This window comes from Empidonax traillii, unplaced genomic scaffold (assembly GCF_003031625.1).
Source record: "Empidonax traillii isolate 1590-97213 ecotype Southwest subspecies unplaced genomic scaffold, ASM303162v1 scaffold627:size381796, whole genome shotgun sequence".
In the NCBI taxonomy this organism is placed as follows: domain Eukaryota; kingdom Metazoa; phylum Chordata; class Aves; order Passeriformes; family Tyrannidae; genus Empidonax; species Empidonax traillii.
This window is the reverse complement of record NW_020955820.1, coordinates 279182-295728: the sequence shown is the minus strand read 5'-3', so window position 1 is coordinate 295728 and position 16547 is coordinate 279182. Positions and strand designations below refer to the sequence as shown.

Sequence of the window (16547 nt, the reverse complement as noted above, 5' to 3'; positions counted from 1 at the left end):
CTTTGAAAGGAGAATTTACAATGAAAATGGTGACATTTCCACTCATGCAAGGTTGTGTACTCACGAGATGATGGACAGTAGTCCATAGCGATGTTTTAATAATAACCATAACACAGCTCTTAGTGAGCATATTTCTATATCCAGCCCCCCAGCTTCAGTAGAAATGATCACTTGGCTTTAAACAAAAACATTCAAAGATCAGTGTTTTCTTAGAATTAATATTTAGTTTAGGATCAGATAGGAATGCAAGAAAAATAGTTAACTATCCTTTTTTCTATTGGAGGCATCAGATTTTTAAGTGTTAAACATTGAGAGTTCGAAGCTTTACAGTGAAACAGAGACTTTGTTCGAAGCAAGGCTGCTGAGCAGTATAAATCCATGTTTTTAGAAGAACCATCACCCACTTAGGCAAGTTACATCTTGTCTGCTTGTAACAGCACACCTGGTTTGACTAGAAGAAAAAATTTATTTCGGTTTGGTTAAAGAAGTGCGAAATTCGGGCTGAAAAGACTCCAAATCATGAACTGATGAAAGATCCAGGGTTTTGCAGCAGTGTGACTGAGGGTTTGGTTCCCCAGTGCCAGAGGGACATGCTGTGCTCCTCCATCCCAGCTGGACAAGCGGGGAGCACCTTGTGCAGAGCTGTCAGGACGTGCTGATTGTGTTACTGGGGGCGGTGGGAAACGGGGCAATGCTTGGTGTGGAGTGGGGGCCTGCCGGTGTAAAATCATCCTCACAGCGATGGGGGGGACTGATTTGAGACTCAGACCTTTGAGTTTTGGTTCAGCACATCGCAGTGTGTGTGTGTCTGTAGCGGTTCCTGGGAGTTTTTGGCACGGCGTGCTGCCCAAGTCAGAGACGCTGTCTTGTAGTACCGGGGACCAAACTGACTTCTGGGCTGATTGAAGGAGAAGCTGGAGCGCCTGAGCAACTTTGGAGCAGCTCTGTAAGAGAGTCGGATCTCAAATAAAGACCAGATTTTCAGGGGAGCAGCAGCCAACAGCTCCTGTTGTAATTACGAAACGTGCGCCGGGAGTGCTGAGCTGTTCTGGAAGTTTGGCCCCTTCGGGTTTCAGTCGGAGTCGGGAGCGTCAGCAAATCTGCCTTGGCATTTGCTCCTTGGGGACTGCGCTTCCCAGCAAGGGCAGTTGCAAAACAAGATGTTCTGTAAGAGGAGTGGATTTTTTTTAATGTGTGGATTTTTTTTTTTTTTTTAGAAACTTTTAAAACCAGCTTATAATTCGTAAACCAATAAAATACATCTCCACGTTGTCCTTTCCCATCTCTTAATTATCGCTCCTAGTTCTCTTGTGCTATGTTGGTTGGTTGGTTTGGTTTGTTTCCAAAAAAAACCCCCCTTTTTTTAGGAGTTTGTTGTTCCTGGACTCCTGAGTACCAGAGTAGTCAGCACCTGGTGTAGGGATGTCTCTTATGGGCTTCACTTTGTGCTGGTTCAGGTTTTTCTGCTGCTTGTCACCACACAAATGCCATTATGGGTATCGAGGAAAGGGACAGAAAGCTGAATCCTGTGGTGCCACTTCATTTGCTTGCCATGCTATTATTATTTTATTATTATTTTAATTGTGTTTTTGAAGCGGCTGTAAGTGAAAGCATTTGGTGAACCTCAGCGAAGCTGAGGAGTCGGGATCTGACCTACTTTCATTCCCCTCCTCACACGCCCGTTGCAAGTTGTGTGTAATTATTGCTTTGCCTCCCCCGCCAAAGAACTGGCTCATCAGTTTGGGATGGTGTGGAGCAAAGTGCCTTACAGTAGCAAAGCCACAAGGACTGGGAAGGAGGGAAAACTCCTTTGTTCCGAGGAAACAGCTTGCCTTTGTGAGGGTTTACTGGAAGGGGCAGGGTGCTGGGGGACTGGAAGGGAGGGGAACGAGGATGAGAAGCTGTCTGGGGAGGAGAAAATTGTGGTTTTGGTCCTATTTTAGGTTTTTTTTCCCCCCTAGCTTTTCATGAATTTCTGTTTAGAAAGGTGTTTTGTGACACAGCAGTTATTACCTCAGGCTTTCTCCCAGGGGGCTTGAGGCTGTTTGTGAGTGGGGTTGGAGTGGGATGCCGTGGCTGGGGATGCCTTGGTGGGCTGCACCGCCCAGGACAAGTGTGCAGGTGAGATTACGGTTGGATGGACAGAACTTGATGAGAGCACCGTGCGACAGCTTGGTTTTTAAACACAGTAAGAAGTTGTGGGGTAGAAAAACTCTGTCAGGTACTTGCTACGCTTCCTCTAGGATGGGCTGTATGGATGGGTGAGCTGCTGGCAGGACCTGCTGCTGGGCAGCAGGGAGAGCCTGCTTTTGTGAGACTGGCTTTGCAGGTTTGTGCAGTGCCCTGCTCGGTGTCTCAGTGTTGCAATATTTAATTTGTTTCAAGGAAAGTAATGTGACTTCTAATTCTGAGTGCCACCCGGCAGTTCTTAAAAATAATTTTAAAAGCCCCATTCAGATTTTGAGTAGGGCTTGAGCTTGGTTCTGTTAGATGTTGTTTGATCATGAAAAATAATCCAGTTTTGATACTACAACGTTGAAGTACCCAGATTTCTCTGATATTTTTTACTCACCAGGGCAGCACAGGTATTTCAGACGTGATGTGGAGACTCTCTAATAAATCTGCAGTGAAGCACTGCTGGATAATAGCCCTTCTCCTAACAATTCAGAGGCATTTGAACCATCTTCCATTAGCATGGCAAAGTGCCCAGAGCCACTGCTACCGTCAGGAGTGACGGAGGTGTCTGCGAGTTAAAACTAAGAGTTGTGTAAATGGTTGTGTTCCACCTGGAAGGGCAGGTGGCCAGCCTGGCTTTTCACTTCAGGGCTTGTTGTGCTCCTCTTTTTTTTTTCCCTCCACTGGAGACTGTCCTCCGTGTGGAGCTGAACTTAACTGAGCTATGATGCCTTTTACCTAAATATTGCGCTCTGTTAAAAGAGAGCCTGGTATGCCTTGAAGCTTTGAAGTTCCTGGAGAATATCCCATGCTGTGGATAGGACTTTCAAAAGTGCTAAGGGGATGTTTTGGGGATATTGTTTCCAATGACTTTTTTTTCTTTTTTTCCCAAATCCTGCTTTAGGAAGTGGGGGGAGATGAATTTCAGGGGAAGAGGCAAGATGAGACTTCCAGATGAGCTGCTAAAATTAAGGGGATTTGTACAGTCAAGTAAAAATGGGACGGTGTACAAAAGAAACAACTGCTGACTTGCTTGTAGGGAATCTGAAGAGTAGTTCTCTGCATCCAGAACTAACACTGCAACGTTGAATTGTGCAATTTTTAACCTCACAGTCGTAATTTATTTCTTTTGCACGTTGAGCAGCAATAGTCTTGAGCGTGGCCTCTGGCAAACCTGGAAGAAAAAAAAGGTTGTGTTTTTGTGTTTTGGATTTATGCTATGTTCTGTTATGGTTTTGTGTTGCTCTTGAAATGCAAATAAAGAACCTCAAAAAAAAAGCTACAGATTGGAATAGAGGCAAGAAAATATTAAACCCGAGAAAAACCCCTTTCGCGACCAAATATACGTGCTCATACATTTTCCCAAGGCTGTACATCTTATTGTGGAGCCTTTCCCAAGCAGACTGTAAGGCTGGGTTGAACAATGGCAGTTGGTTAAATTACTCTGCCTGTTGGTTATGTGCAGAGTACAGTCAAGGAGATGTGAAGTTTTGCTTCTCCTGAAAGAAATGATGAGAAAATTGGTCCTGGTTTTGAATTCTGCTTTTTTTTTTTGAGAGAGAAGATTAAATTTTTTTTTTCCCAGCTTTTCATTTGAGGTTCTGGCAAAAGGTGATACATTTCCCCTTTGTATTGTATAATAGATTACATGAGAAGACTCTTCTGTAATGAGTTTGAAGAGCAGTTAATTATTTTTGAGATTGCATTACATGTGTGTTAGGTTTATATTGTACTCCCCAGCTCTCTTAATACAGAGACTCTCACTCTATTACTTTAGGCAGATGGTGGAGTTTGACTTGAACAGAAATAGTCAAGGTTTGGTGCCTGGAACCAAAAGTTCAAATCCTGAAGATGGCCTGCAGTTCCTCATCATGCTGATGAAAGGATAAAAGGCAGCACAATAATGTTTAGGGGGCTTTGGTGTAGCTTCTGAAGGTTGGGCGTGTTCTTTCCCTCCATGGTGACCCAGTCTTTGTGGAGAAGTCGTCCTGGTGGCTTTCCTGTTTCTTGCTCTGCCCCATACCTGGAGAGATAAATGCTGTGGTAACTGGTGGATAAAGAAGCCCTCGTCCTGCAAGGAGCGGAGCGTGAGGAACGGGGACAAGCAGGAAGAGGTTGCAGGGCAGTTCCCAGCAGCGGGAGGTGGCCCTGCTGGTCTCTCTGCTGTTTACTTTGAACTTGGCATGCTCTGAGTCTTCCCTGGCTTGGCTTCCAGGAGCACAAAGCACACACAGCCAAGCCCACGAGCATGTGATACTTGGCATTTTTGACGCAGGTTGCGTGGTGCTGCAGCCGCAGCTCAGCGATCCCATCTGTGAAGACAGGTAGGAGCAAGCAGGCTGCAAGCTGCAGGAATTCTTAAATCTCTGCACGAAGCCTCGACAAGTACAATTTCTTTCTCTCCCTGAGAGGGAGTCTTCTTCCTTTAACTGTGCGTAGGGGAAGGTGAGTGAGACACACTGGCCATCAAAGCCAGGCTGAAACAGTTCCACGTACCTCACCCCATGTCAACCAGCAGAACAGGGTTCCTCATGAGGTTTGCTCCCTCTCCTGCTGAGTGCAGTGGGGCCCACGTGGCCGTAGCCAGGGCTAAATGCTGCTTGGGGGTAGCTACCTCGAGGAGTAGCAGTTCTGTAGTTGCTCCTCCTGCCAAGGAGCATGACATAAGGCAGATGGATGTAATAATCACGTGGGGATAATTTTTGGGTGCCTACGCAGAGGTTTTTTTTTTTTTTTTTTTTTTTCCCCTTGGCCAGGGGATCCTGCAAGTGGCAGAATGCTCTGCTGCTCACCAGAACTTTTTATTTTTCTAAGTCTTCAAAGCTTAGGAAAACAAGTTACAGGGCGGTGTAATATTTTCCCTTACCCGTGATGACATTGGCAAGTTGTTGCAATAGGAGGAGATTCACTTTTTTTTAATGATCTTGGTATATGTAGCACTCAATAGGAGCTGACAAGATGCTGGAGGTCCAAGCTCTAGCAGGTCAGTGTGGCTGGAAGCTCTAAGCTTGCTGGAGCACCAGGCATGTGTGATGTGGCAACTTTTGTTTTCCAAATGTTCACTTCCAGGGCAAGAGGATTATTCCTGTTTCTTAGTTTGGTTTTGTGTTTTTTTTTTTTTTGGTCTAGTTTCATCTCCTTACCTTTCCTATGACTAGGTCCTTAGGAGCTTGTGTTAAAGGAAGAGGTGAAACTTAAAATCTGCCCCATGTTGATGTTTGTAGCCATCATGGATAGCTCTTTGATGCTTTGTGTCTGAAGTTTTTCTGCAAGGCCTGAATCTTTTTTTTTCATCACATTTGGAACAATTAATGTTTCTATACATGGGAGGGGTTGGGGGGAAACTATTCCTGTTCTTCGTAGGCTTGTTCAGGGCCGAGGGATTTTTTTAAAAAATAATCTTTTAGTTGTTTAATGTTATAGGAGGAACTGTAGCAATTTGGAAAGTATTTTATCAGAGCAGAGACTTCCTGACGATGCCTGGCGGAGGCAGAGCCGGGCAGAGCTGGCAGCTGGTGACGGAAACACAGCACAAATGGGACAGCAGGAATCCAGTGACTTTGGAGCAGCAGATGGAGGACTTGCAAACACTGTTTTGTCCCCCTTTGTGTGCTCAGCCTTTGTGTCTTTGGTTTGCTGTTGGCTGATGGAAGGCAGTCACCCAGGCCAGGAATGACTCTTTGCATTTCTAAACTGGTGGCCGTTGTCTTTTGCAGTCTGAGTTTGTCATCCATGGTCAGAAGAGGGCATGGACCTACTCTTATTAATGGCCTGCCAATACAAATGGAGGGAGAATCCCATCGGCTTTTACCTGGGAGGTGGGAGGGAAGGTTGCAGACCTGGCTGGTGATACCTGGGCTGCCCCCTGGAGAGAGCTTAAAGCCTTGGGTCTGACTTGGGACCCATCTGAAATCCCCATTCCGTGTGTTTCATCCAGTGTGGTCTTGCTGGAGCAGGGGGTGGGAGAGGCAGGAGGAGCGGTGGTGGTGGTTGGCAGCCTGGCCTTCCTTGTGGGGACATTCAGTTTTGCAGAGAACCTCTTGGATTCTTGGCAGGTCAGGTCTGTTGACCCTTCTGGGCACGCTGTGGTGAGTGTTTAGTTATTTACTAAAGCCTTTTGAAGCGAAAGTGGCTTGATGGGGTCTGAGGCTTTTGTGTTCTGGGGAGCTGTGTGAGAATCTTTGCTGGGGTTAGCCATTAGCTGCTCGTTTAATTATTTGGCTCTGTAACTAAGTAACTAAATGACTTGAGACTTCAGATAAGCAGCTCTTTTAATAATAATAATAATTTGAAACCCAGGGAAGTATAAATCTCTCAGTGACCGAGTCCTGAACAGAAACATGGTTTGGAAATACAATTGTGTATCATAATAATCTGGGATAGAGCAGTCAGAGTGTCCCCAGTCCTCTGTTGTGGTCATGGCTTTTATACAAACAGTCTTCACTCCATTTGATGCCTGGATGGCATAAACCGTGCTGTGAGGCTGCATGAGCAGGCAGAGAAGGAGTTCACAGCTGTTTATTTAACAGCAGCTTGGTTTTCCATGGCAGCATTGTTCAACAGCTCCACCTGTAAAGTTTAAATACATTGTGTGCACCACTGTTACAAATAAGGATGTAGCTGAGAGCAGACTATGGCAGAAACAACGTGCCCTCCTGTGTCCCTCAGTGGGTAAAAACACCCTCAGAAATTTTGCACGTGCATTTGTTGCCTTTTTTTGTTTTTTAAGGGGTGATAGAAAGGTATTATGGACATCAAGTGGTGCACCTTTGCAGTAGGAACTAATGATATTATTATAAGATTTGCAGGAGAAGTTGCTTAGAAAGGAATCCTGTACTGCCTTAGAATCATGGAATGGTTTGGGTTGGAAGGGACCTTTGGGGACCATCTGATCCAACCTCTCTGCAATGAACAGGGACATCTTCAACTGGAGGGGGTTGCTCAGAGCCCTGTCCAGCCTGGCCTTGAGTGTTTCCAGGGATGGGGCATTGTGGGCAACCTCTCTGGACAACCTGTGCCAGTGTTTTACCACCCTGATTGTAAAAAAACCTTCTTCCTTATATCTAATTACCAAACCAAGCAAAGGGCTGGTTCACAGGCTTCTGCTGATGGCTGAGGATCCAGTTCCAAGGCAGAGCTCCAAAGAGGGCTGGAAAGGCGTGGATGTGATTGCAGATCATCAAGCCTTGCCTGGTGCTGCAGGCTCTGCAGGGCAATCTCTTCCTTTCCTCACCAAGCTGTTTTCACTAGGGGGAAGTTCAGGATGCTGCTGAAAACACTGGAGGATGTGCACAAATGATGACTGAGCAAACTCGCAGCCTTACGTCTCGAGTATGTTCGGAAGGTGTGGAAACAGGGAAAGAATCCTGGTGTCAGCCTCAGGGGAGCCGTTGGCTTCATGGTACAGCACGGCCGTGAGTTCAAAATCCGTCCCCAAATTTCAGAGCAGCGTTACAATCCTCGTGCAGCCCCGGGGAGAGTGACCTTTGCAGCGCAGGTTGTTTGTGCGCTGCCGGGGATTTCTGAGCAGGTTGGTTTTCGCCGCGAAGCTGTTGGGTGGACTCGTGCCTCAGAATCCCACCTGTTCTCTGTTTGCTTTTGGGCACCATTTCAAACCCACACTGGAAAAAAGTTTATGGGCAAACATTATAAAAAGTGACAGTCTAAGTGCTGCTACATTCTAGTTTGGCAACACAAAGGCTTACCTGAAATAACTCACTATTTCCAAACATGACTTCATTATTTCATGACAACACTTTGCCTCATCTTCCCTGATACTCTGGAGGTAAAGAAATAGAGAAGGGCAATATGTATCAAATGCTAATACATATTTGAAACATGATTTCTTTAGTATACTAGTAATTTTCTTTGCAGAAGGAGTTTTTTTTCCTTGTAATTCCGAAATAAGTTACTCTTCTTGAGTTTGGATTTGGATTTATATTGAAAGACTCAGTGTAAACTTGGGGTTAATAGTTTAAAAAGAGTTGAAATCAAGGATGTGAGGTTAGAAAATTATTATTTTCCTTTTAATTGTGTGTAAACAACTTATCTGCCCAAGAGGACGCTGCAGCCTGTGGGATCATCCTGTGAGTTTGCTGGCACTATTCAGCAAGAACCTCTAATGCACCTAAAGGAGGGTTGAGTTATTGTCACCCAAGGTGGCTTTTGAAAAGTTTAAACAAATACAGTTTTAGACTCCAGTGCACTCTTGGCACAGTGCAAACTCCGTAAAAGAAATTTTCTTTGCAGGTAGAGCATTACAAAGGAGTCTTATTAACTTCAAAGCGAATTAGGTAACTGGCTTCAGGTACCTTTTTTTATTTGACAGTGAAATCTAATTAAAAGAAATCTCAAGCAGACGCAAATATACTCATTACTGTTGCAAAATATATGTAGAAAGGAGCTCATGCTCCTTCTGGAAATGAGGTTTCTGACAGCATAATGTAGCAATCAGTGAAACACCTGCACTGCAGATCTGTGCATTCGTGACTGTATCAGCAAGACTGAATTAGTTTATAAGGGGTATAAAGCTGTACTGGAGCTCGTCCTAGACTTTTGAGATGCAAGTCTGCACGCTAGAAAGTTGAGAGACCTTGTTATAAACCCTAAATCCGAGAATCTTTACAGCCCACATAGCTGTGTTTGCGTGGGTTTGTGTGCCATCTTAGTGGGATGCAGGTGTCCAGTCTGTTGTTTGAAAAAATATGTTTGCCCTAAGGAAGAAGGCAGAAAAAGCTCTGAGAGGGCACATCCCTGAAATTAAATGATTCCAGAATGAGTGGGGAAGAGAAACTGGGCATGCTGTTTTCAAGTCCATCGGTATAACCCGATGTTTGAATGCAGGAGTGTCCCGCTGTGGTGGTGCTTGTGGTGCTCATAGACTCGTAGAATATTTTTGGGTTGGAAGGGACCCATGGGGATCATAGAGTCCAACTTCCTACACAAAACTCAACTACTGACCGAACTTCAGCGTTTTCCAGGCTCCCATCCATGGGCTTGCTCAGGTGTGGTGCTCGTTTCTGACTTCTCTGTAGCAAGTGTGACACCAGAAATGACAACGCTGTGCACACAAGGACAAGGAACACGGCTCTCAGGGTTTCGGTCTCCTTACAAGGAAGGGTGGACATCAAAGAGTCACCTCTTTTAGACTCCCAAACAGACAGAGGTGTGTTTTATCTCTGTGTGCACACAGGGGTGGCTGTGCAGGGAAGGATGTGTGCGGGGAGCAGCTGTCTGTGCGGCGTGACCCTCCCCGTGAGCAAACAGAGGATGCCTGTGTGATTCTTTCCTCTGTTTACCATTCCTGCCACCCTTGGCGAGGCCAAGGGGCTCAGGGGAGAGAGACACTGGTTGTAGGGAGAATCCAGGCACAGAAGCAGTGCCTGTGTGTGGGACAGCCTGAGTCCATCACAGGTGTGCCGAGCCTTCCCACTGCACTGTGGAGCCTGTCTGGAGTGCCCGGGGCTGCAGTTCCTTTCCCCATGCTGAGAGCCAGCCTTGGTTCTAGTAACTACAGGCAGATGTAGTTTTCCAAGGATGTTTTCTTGGAAACAGACTGTGGTTTGACATTCTTCTCGTTGTTTGGTTACGAAAGGGAGCTGATGGATGAACCGTTCCATTTTCAACTTCTGCGCATACTTTGACTTCGAAAGCTTCGCTTGTGTTCCTGGGTTTCTGCTGTATTCCACTTGGGAGAGGTTGTGAAATAAGTAATGAAGCAAAAAAAAAAAAAAAAATTAAAGGAAAAAGTTGCTATTGTGGAGAAAAGAGCTGGCAGTGTAGAAGGCAAACGTGGAGACTTGGGGGTGGGTGCAGGGAGAGAAATGGAGGACATCGGATATGCTGCGTATAGAGAGTTACATTTATTAGCTTAATTAGAGAGGGTTTTTTTTTGGCCATCCTTTTCTTTCAAAGGAGCACTTCTGAGGCTTAAAAATAAAAAGGCAACTTAAAAATAAAATCAGATGGGAGGAGGTAATTATTCATTTGAATTGTGGGCCCAAACGCGGAGATGTAAAACCGAATTTGGTTTTTGAACTCCTCCTGCTCCTCCGAGTTCTTTGAAGCTCCCGGGTTGAGCTATGCTCACCTTCCCAGGGTCAGCTTGCTGTGTCTGATGAGGAGGGTCGTGCCTTTGTGTGGCACTGGGGACAGGGCACATGCAAGATGCCAGCCAAAACTGAATGAGCGTTGTTGGTGGTTAACCTCTCGAAAATGAAGCCTCTCCCACACCTGCATGTGGTTCAGTTTAACAAGACACATCGCTGGGCTAATCTGGATGAAACTTTTTTTTTTTTTTTTTTTAATTTGACATAACTTGATTTCTGCGGACGAAAAGGGCCTTCACTGACTTGTGTTGGAAATTCTCTCCTTTCCCTTCTTCTCTTTTCTTCTTTTTTCCCTCCTTTCCTTCCACCTTCGCAGAGCCGCCAACCAAATACCAAATCTCTCAGCCAGATGTTTACTCAGCACTTCCAGGAGAGCCGCTTGAGTTGCGCTGTCAATTGAGAGACGCCGTCATGATCAGTTGGACTAAGGATGGGGTCCCTTTGGGGCCCGATAATAGGACAGTGATTATTGGGGAGTACTTACAAATTAAGGATGCTACAGCCAGAGATTCGGGCCTCTATGCTTGCACTGCTGTTAGGACCCTAGACAGTGATACTCTGTACTTCATTGTAAATGTTACAGGTGAGTGAGTTAAACGTAGGTGTTTTGTTTTTTGGTTTTTTGGGGGTTTTTTTGCATGTAGAGGCTGTAAAATGTGATATAAAGACACACTGTGATCTGACATGAAACAGTGCACTTGGGTACAGCGAGTTAAGCTGAGTTCTGTAGCTGTTACAGGGATTTTTCTCCTTGTCCTGACTCTGAAATGGACTCTGTATATACTCCTTTTGCTTCGTGGGCTCCACAGTGATTAACAGCTGCTGCAGAGCTCTCTGTTTTATGCCACTGTGACAGGATTCAATTAGACAGAGTCGCTGTGCTGATGATAGAGACAGTAGAATGAATACAAGTTTTTGCCCCCTGCATCAGAAGAGGAGAAGGGGTGTCCTGCATCCTTGAAGTTTAGAGACAAATTGTTCTGGAGATGCTCAGTTCTGTTCAACTGAATGTCTTTGATAAAAGTTAAAGTGGAAAGAAATTTTTGGAGTTAGCCAACTCCTTTGGGAAACCTAGTAGTAGCATTGCAGGATTATTAGCTAGTTTGGTTACAATTTTACATCAAATAGCACATTTTGTGGCTGGATTTTCTTTTTTCCCCCCCTCTAGCTTCTGCACAACTAACATGAGATCTGTTCTCCTTGACACACAATCTAAGATGTAGCTTATTGGTTTATTTGTCTGTAAGAACCAGGCTGGTTTAAAGACTTGGTTATTTTTAATGTGCAGATGCTCTTTCCTCTGGGGATGATGAAGACGACAATGATGGGTCCGAGGACTTTGTGAATGACAGCAACCAGATGAGTAAGTAACAGCGAACTGCCAGAAGTCACTAGCAAGATCCACGTGGAAAATAATGTACCATCTCTTGCACTCCTGTCTTCAGAGCTTCTTGATTGTTAACTGCATGTGCTGTCAAATAGTGGTATCTTTGTCCTTCTCCGTTTTTCTGCTTCATGTAGTTCGTACCTTGAAAAAAAAAATAAACTAATATTCTTTTGAACGTGCTTTTCTGGTCTGTACTTTCTTTTCTCCCTCCTTCTTGGCATTTCTGCAGTTTCCTTTCCTCCTGAACTGAAGCTCAGTCTTTGTCTGGTTTAGACTCTCACAGATGAACTAACTTCCCCTGAACCTGAGCTGAAATTTAACAGGAGAAACAAAGATCCAGCTTATTTTGTTAAAAGGTGGGGTATGGAAACTTTAAAAATAAGTTGTAGTGAAGCAAATCCTCCAGTCCTTAATGTGGGCCGAGATCTCCCTGGGGAGGGTGAATTTGGAGACAATGAGGTTCTTTTGTCTGCGAAGGACTTCAAGGTTTGTTGCAAAGAAAGCAGCTCAGCACTAAACCCACATTTTACGTTACTTATGCACGATGGAAATGGGCTAAAAGCGTCTTAAACCTATCTATCTGAATGTTAAACATCAGCCCCTTTGGAGAATTCAAAAAGCTATTAATAGGCTCTAAATAGAGCAGGCTCTAAGAAGGGAAAAAAAAAAAAAAAGAGTATGTAAAACTCATATTGGTTCCTTATGCTGCAGAATCCCCTCGGTGACTGAGAGGTTGCTGTCGCTGGTGCTCTGTAAAATCAGTGACACCCAGAATACAGAAATCCTTCGTGAGGAGGTGTCAGCCAGTACCTGCAGTAGCCAGGTCGTGTATTTGCTCCTCAGCCTGATCAGCAATTGGCAGCTGTGCCGTGCCTTGGAACACTCCTTGGGGTGATAAAGCAGGAGCCCGATTGCGGCTCCCCTGTTCAGTTCCTTTTGGGAAGCGCTGGCCCCGGTCTGAAGCTGTGAAACATTAGATGCTATTTAAAATGATATAAGTTCTTAGCTGCCTGTTTGGCCCCTGCCATCTGTTAGTGTGATTAACCCCGGGCTGATTCACAGGTGCTGCTGGAAGGGGCTGAGATCGGGCAGCTGGAGGCTGCTCCGACAAAGGAATGCGGTGGCAGAGATAATTGGAGAGTTTGGGAAGGGGACACTGCTTTTAAAAGAAATTGTCTAGGTAAAACCCACCAATCCTAGGCAATGATAGCCCTCCCCTGAAATGGAATAATGGGTAGAAATTCCTTTTAGGAAATGTTTCCAATGTCTGCTATTTCTTAAAGCATTGTTGGTGTAGGTCAGAAAACGGCGTGCAATGTTTTCAGTGACAATTGTGCTTCTGATCTGTATGATGGCTTGGGTGATTCATTGTGAGCACAAATGGCTTCTGGAAGTACATATAGCAAGGGGAAAGAAGTAAAGGCAGTGATCTGAAGGCAGCTGTGCTCTGTAATGGTGCTGTAATGATTCCTGCCCTTCCATGCACGAGGGAGAACTGAGGCTAGCTACGTTCCTGTAGGACGAGCTATCATTTTAAGCTACTGTTAATCAATCTTGATACAGGAGCTGGTGAAAGGCCAGTGACAGTCTCCGTCTGCTGGGCTGGGGAGGGTTGTGTGCTGCAGCAGGGGTCAGCCACACTTTCCCTGCTCCGAGTGAAAGATGCCCCTCGAGCGTGAAACGTTTAAACATCTCGGGTGGCGGGGAAAGCGCAGACTCACAGAGCTGCACCGAGACAGATTGCTGCTGAGCAGAGCCTTGCACAAACAAGCCCTCACTGGATTGCTCTTTACAAGGTGCCCACAGTCTTGCTGGGGGTTCTTGCAAGCCGCAGATGGGATGCAGGGAGCAGCACAGCTTCCCTGGCGGGGTCTGAGCTGGAACCAGGAGAACAATCGTGGCACCGCATCCTTCCAAGTCTGTTTTCAATGAAAAAAGTTGCATCACAGTAACTCTGGATTAATACAAGGCTGATGAAAGAGGGCTGTGATTTGGCAAGATTAGAGCTGTATGAAAGTGAGGGGTGGGACTTGGTGCAGTGCTTTTGTGGAGCTCGCATGCCTGGTGTCTTCTAAGCCTTCTGTTCCTCTTACAGGTTTTATATCACGTCCGAAAGGCCACATCTCATTTGAGATACTGTGTTACAGGGCTGATTGAACAGCGAATGAGGAGCACTGGGGTAGTCCCAAGTCTTCTCTGAGCCTTCTGTGGGGCAGGCAGTGATATTTAATGGCCAAATGCCCTTTACCTCCTTCTCCTGCCGATGGGAGGTAGAGCCTGGGGAAGTCCAGGACCTCACGAGGGTCCCTGGTTGCTGCTCTTTAAGAGAAGTCTTTAAGTGTTTCCTGAATCATGGTTTGAGCTTTGCAGATCTCAAACGATTTAACTGATTAATTTACATACAAATTACAGCTGTGATCATTAAGGATAAGCAATGGAAATTGGCCTGGTTATGCCTTTACTGATGGAAACAAAAGACTATAGTCTTCAAAGGTTGTTGCTTTTTGATGAAACAGTTCTGATAAAGTCCAGCTGTCCTGGCATGTTAATTATGATGAGATGAAGCAGGAAATGGCTGTAGTGCCTTCCACAGGAAGCTGAACCTTGGCATTCTCATTCCTGCATATTTAAAACAAACCTTTTAGAGCTGTTTTATTTATGCTGCTAAGTATTCTTTTAAGCTGTTTTATTTTTCTTTGCCTCTGTTACAAATATAAATCCCCAGAGGCCAAGGCTTTCAAATGCAGGCAGAGAGGCTGTTGAGGAAATCTAGAGCAGTTTTCAAGGCTGCCCAGAAAATACAACTGTTCCTGGAGTCAGTGAAGGCTGTGACTTGGTAGCTGTGAGGAGCAGCTCTCCCTCTGGAGAGGAGGGCACTGGTGTGTACACATGTGCATTTGACCATTTACCCTGTGTGTATTTTTAAGTAAAAGGCATGCATAGCAGATTTCACTCTGTGCTTGGTGTCCTTTTAGCTTGACATTTATTTTAACTGTCTGAAAAAAAAACCCAACACTGTGGTAGATTTGTTCCAGACTGCATCCTGAATGGCTTTTTATTACTTCCAGCTTTTGTTGAAGGGATTAGTGCTGGTGGGGAAGGTGCAGGATTGGTTCCACTGCAAAAGAGTCCTCTCTTTCCACAAAATGCCTTTGTTGGCAACTCAAGTTTTCCCTTTTGTTACCCTAAAGAGGGACCTTAGCTTGGTGTTCTGGAGGGTCATCCCCAAGGACACTGACCTGGAACTGGCTTTTACAAAGTTAAGGGGCTGATGATCAGTGGAAAAAACACGGTTAGCACTTGTTGCCTCGTCCTCATCATGGTTTTAAGAGGTAGCCCTAATTTAAGGGATTTCTGTAATCCTGACTTGATGCTGGCAAGGCAGCAGCCGTTGTGATGGTTGCAGTGAAATCCACCGAGTAATTTATTCTGTAGACCCCTGGGTAGCCCTGAAGATGTTGCTACTCTGCCTTCAATTCTAGTCAGGCGACTGGAAGCTTTATGACATTTTTTTCTTATCGCCCTTTAAACAATTTCTTCTGGGCCAAGCAATGGTAAATTGGCACCAAGAACAAAAAGTATCTAAATGTAATCCACATGCTGTTCCTTTCATGCCTTGAAGAGTTTCAGAGAGGATGAAACAAGGTTCAAATTCATCAAATCCTGTAGAGTGGAAACCCACTCAGGGGAGCAGCAAAAATCGGATGTTGCCTAGAAGTGTTTTTTAATTAAAGGTCAAATACAATAGTACTTAAAACCTTGGAGGGTTTGATGTGGTCACTTCAGGCACGCTATTGCCTGCTTGAGGTGCTTGTCAGGCAGGCTTGGAGTTGCCTACTTTTGTATTTCCTTGTGTTAGATAAGTCCAAATAAAAATTGAAGAGTCCTGAAGTGAAGTGGTCCCCTGGGCTTCCTAATTTCAATTTCACATGCAGGGAGATTTGGCTGATTAGATGTAATGTCTTTGCAGTGGAGTGCAGTGGGGGTCAGTGATATTTTCTTCGCTAATGAGAACTCTTAAAAGCAATCAGGAATTCCCACCCGTTCCCCTGCTGCTCGTTCCTTCTCCGTGCTGGAGTCTGCCCTGTTGTTGCTGTGAACTTTCAGCAGAGGTGTTAACCTGACTTCCACCTGTCCTGGTAGCGAAGGTGGGATGTGATAGGCGTGGTCTGCGACAGGAGCCAGCACTGGGTGGTATCCACTCGTTAACTTATTGTTCATTATTGGTTTCAGTGAATCTGGGTGGGTTTTTTCCTCTCGAGGAAAAAGAGAAGCAATGAAAAGGTGCTTTTCAGGTTGTGATGAGTTAATCTGTAAAGAGAAATGCTGTGTGTCGATCAGATCAGCTGCATGAGAGCACAAATTGAGGGGGATTGTGATGGTTTGTGGGTGTTGCTGCCTTTTCCTCTTTTCTTTTACTGAGGAGCTGCCAGTATGTGTTGCTGCTTCCTAGTGAAACACCTAAGGTGTCTTGAAGCATTTTCAGATGGCTCTTTCCACGTGTGATGTCTGCATGCGTTTCTCCAAGCTGACCTGTAACTCAGGAGCGCTGCAGGTTATGCTGAGGATTGTGCAAGGGGAAGCTTTCCAGGCAGAATCCTTTCTCCTTGTCTGATCTGTTGTTTCCTTTCCCCCCTCTCTCTCTGTGGTACAAAACTGAGGGTGAGGGTTGTGGGTAAGGGCCCAGTAGGGGTTGCCTTGCGTTGCCTGGTGGAAGATGTTTAGCAGTCCACAGAAAAATGGCCTTTTAATCCATCAGTACCAGCATGTAATTGTGCCTTTGCCTGTTCTAATGCAATTTGGCCTTTGCTTGTAGTAGTTAATTCCTCGGGTTGGCTTTGTTTAAAGTCTTCTGTTGCTTTAATGTGATCCTGCTT

The 16547-nt window shown here is 45.3% G+C and overlaps 1 protein-coding gene across 6 annotated transcripts in view; it reads left to right on the top strand.

Annotated features, from left to right (window-relative positions):
• The window catches only part of FGFR2 (fibroblast growth factor receptor 2), a 77713-nt gene that overhangs the window by 7239 nt on the left and 53927 nt on the right, over nucleotides 1–16547 (top strand). For 3 of the 6 annotated variants that reach the window (XM_027898885.1, XM_027898884.1, XM_027898880.1), the window contains 2 exons: nucleotides 10600–10866; nucleotides 11572–11646. The exons of 2 other annotated variants lie outside the window; for them this stretch is intronic. In XM_027898885.1, coding sequence (XP_027754686.1) covers nucleotides 10600–10866; nucleotides 11572–11646 — 342 coding nt within the window. The remainder of the gene's footprint in view (nucleotides 1–10599; nucleotides 10867–11571; nucleotides 11647–16547) is intronic. One more of the 6 variants, XM_027898881.1, reaches the window with a different exon arrangement.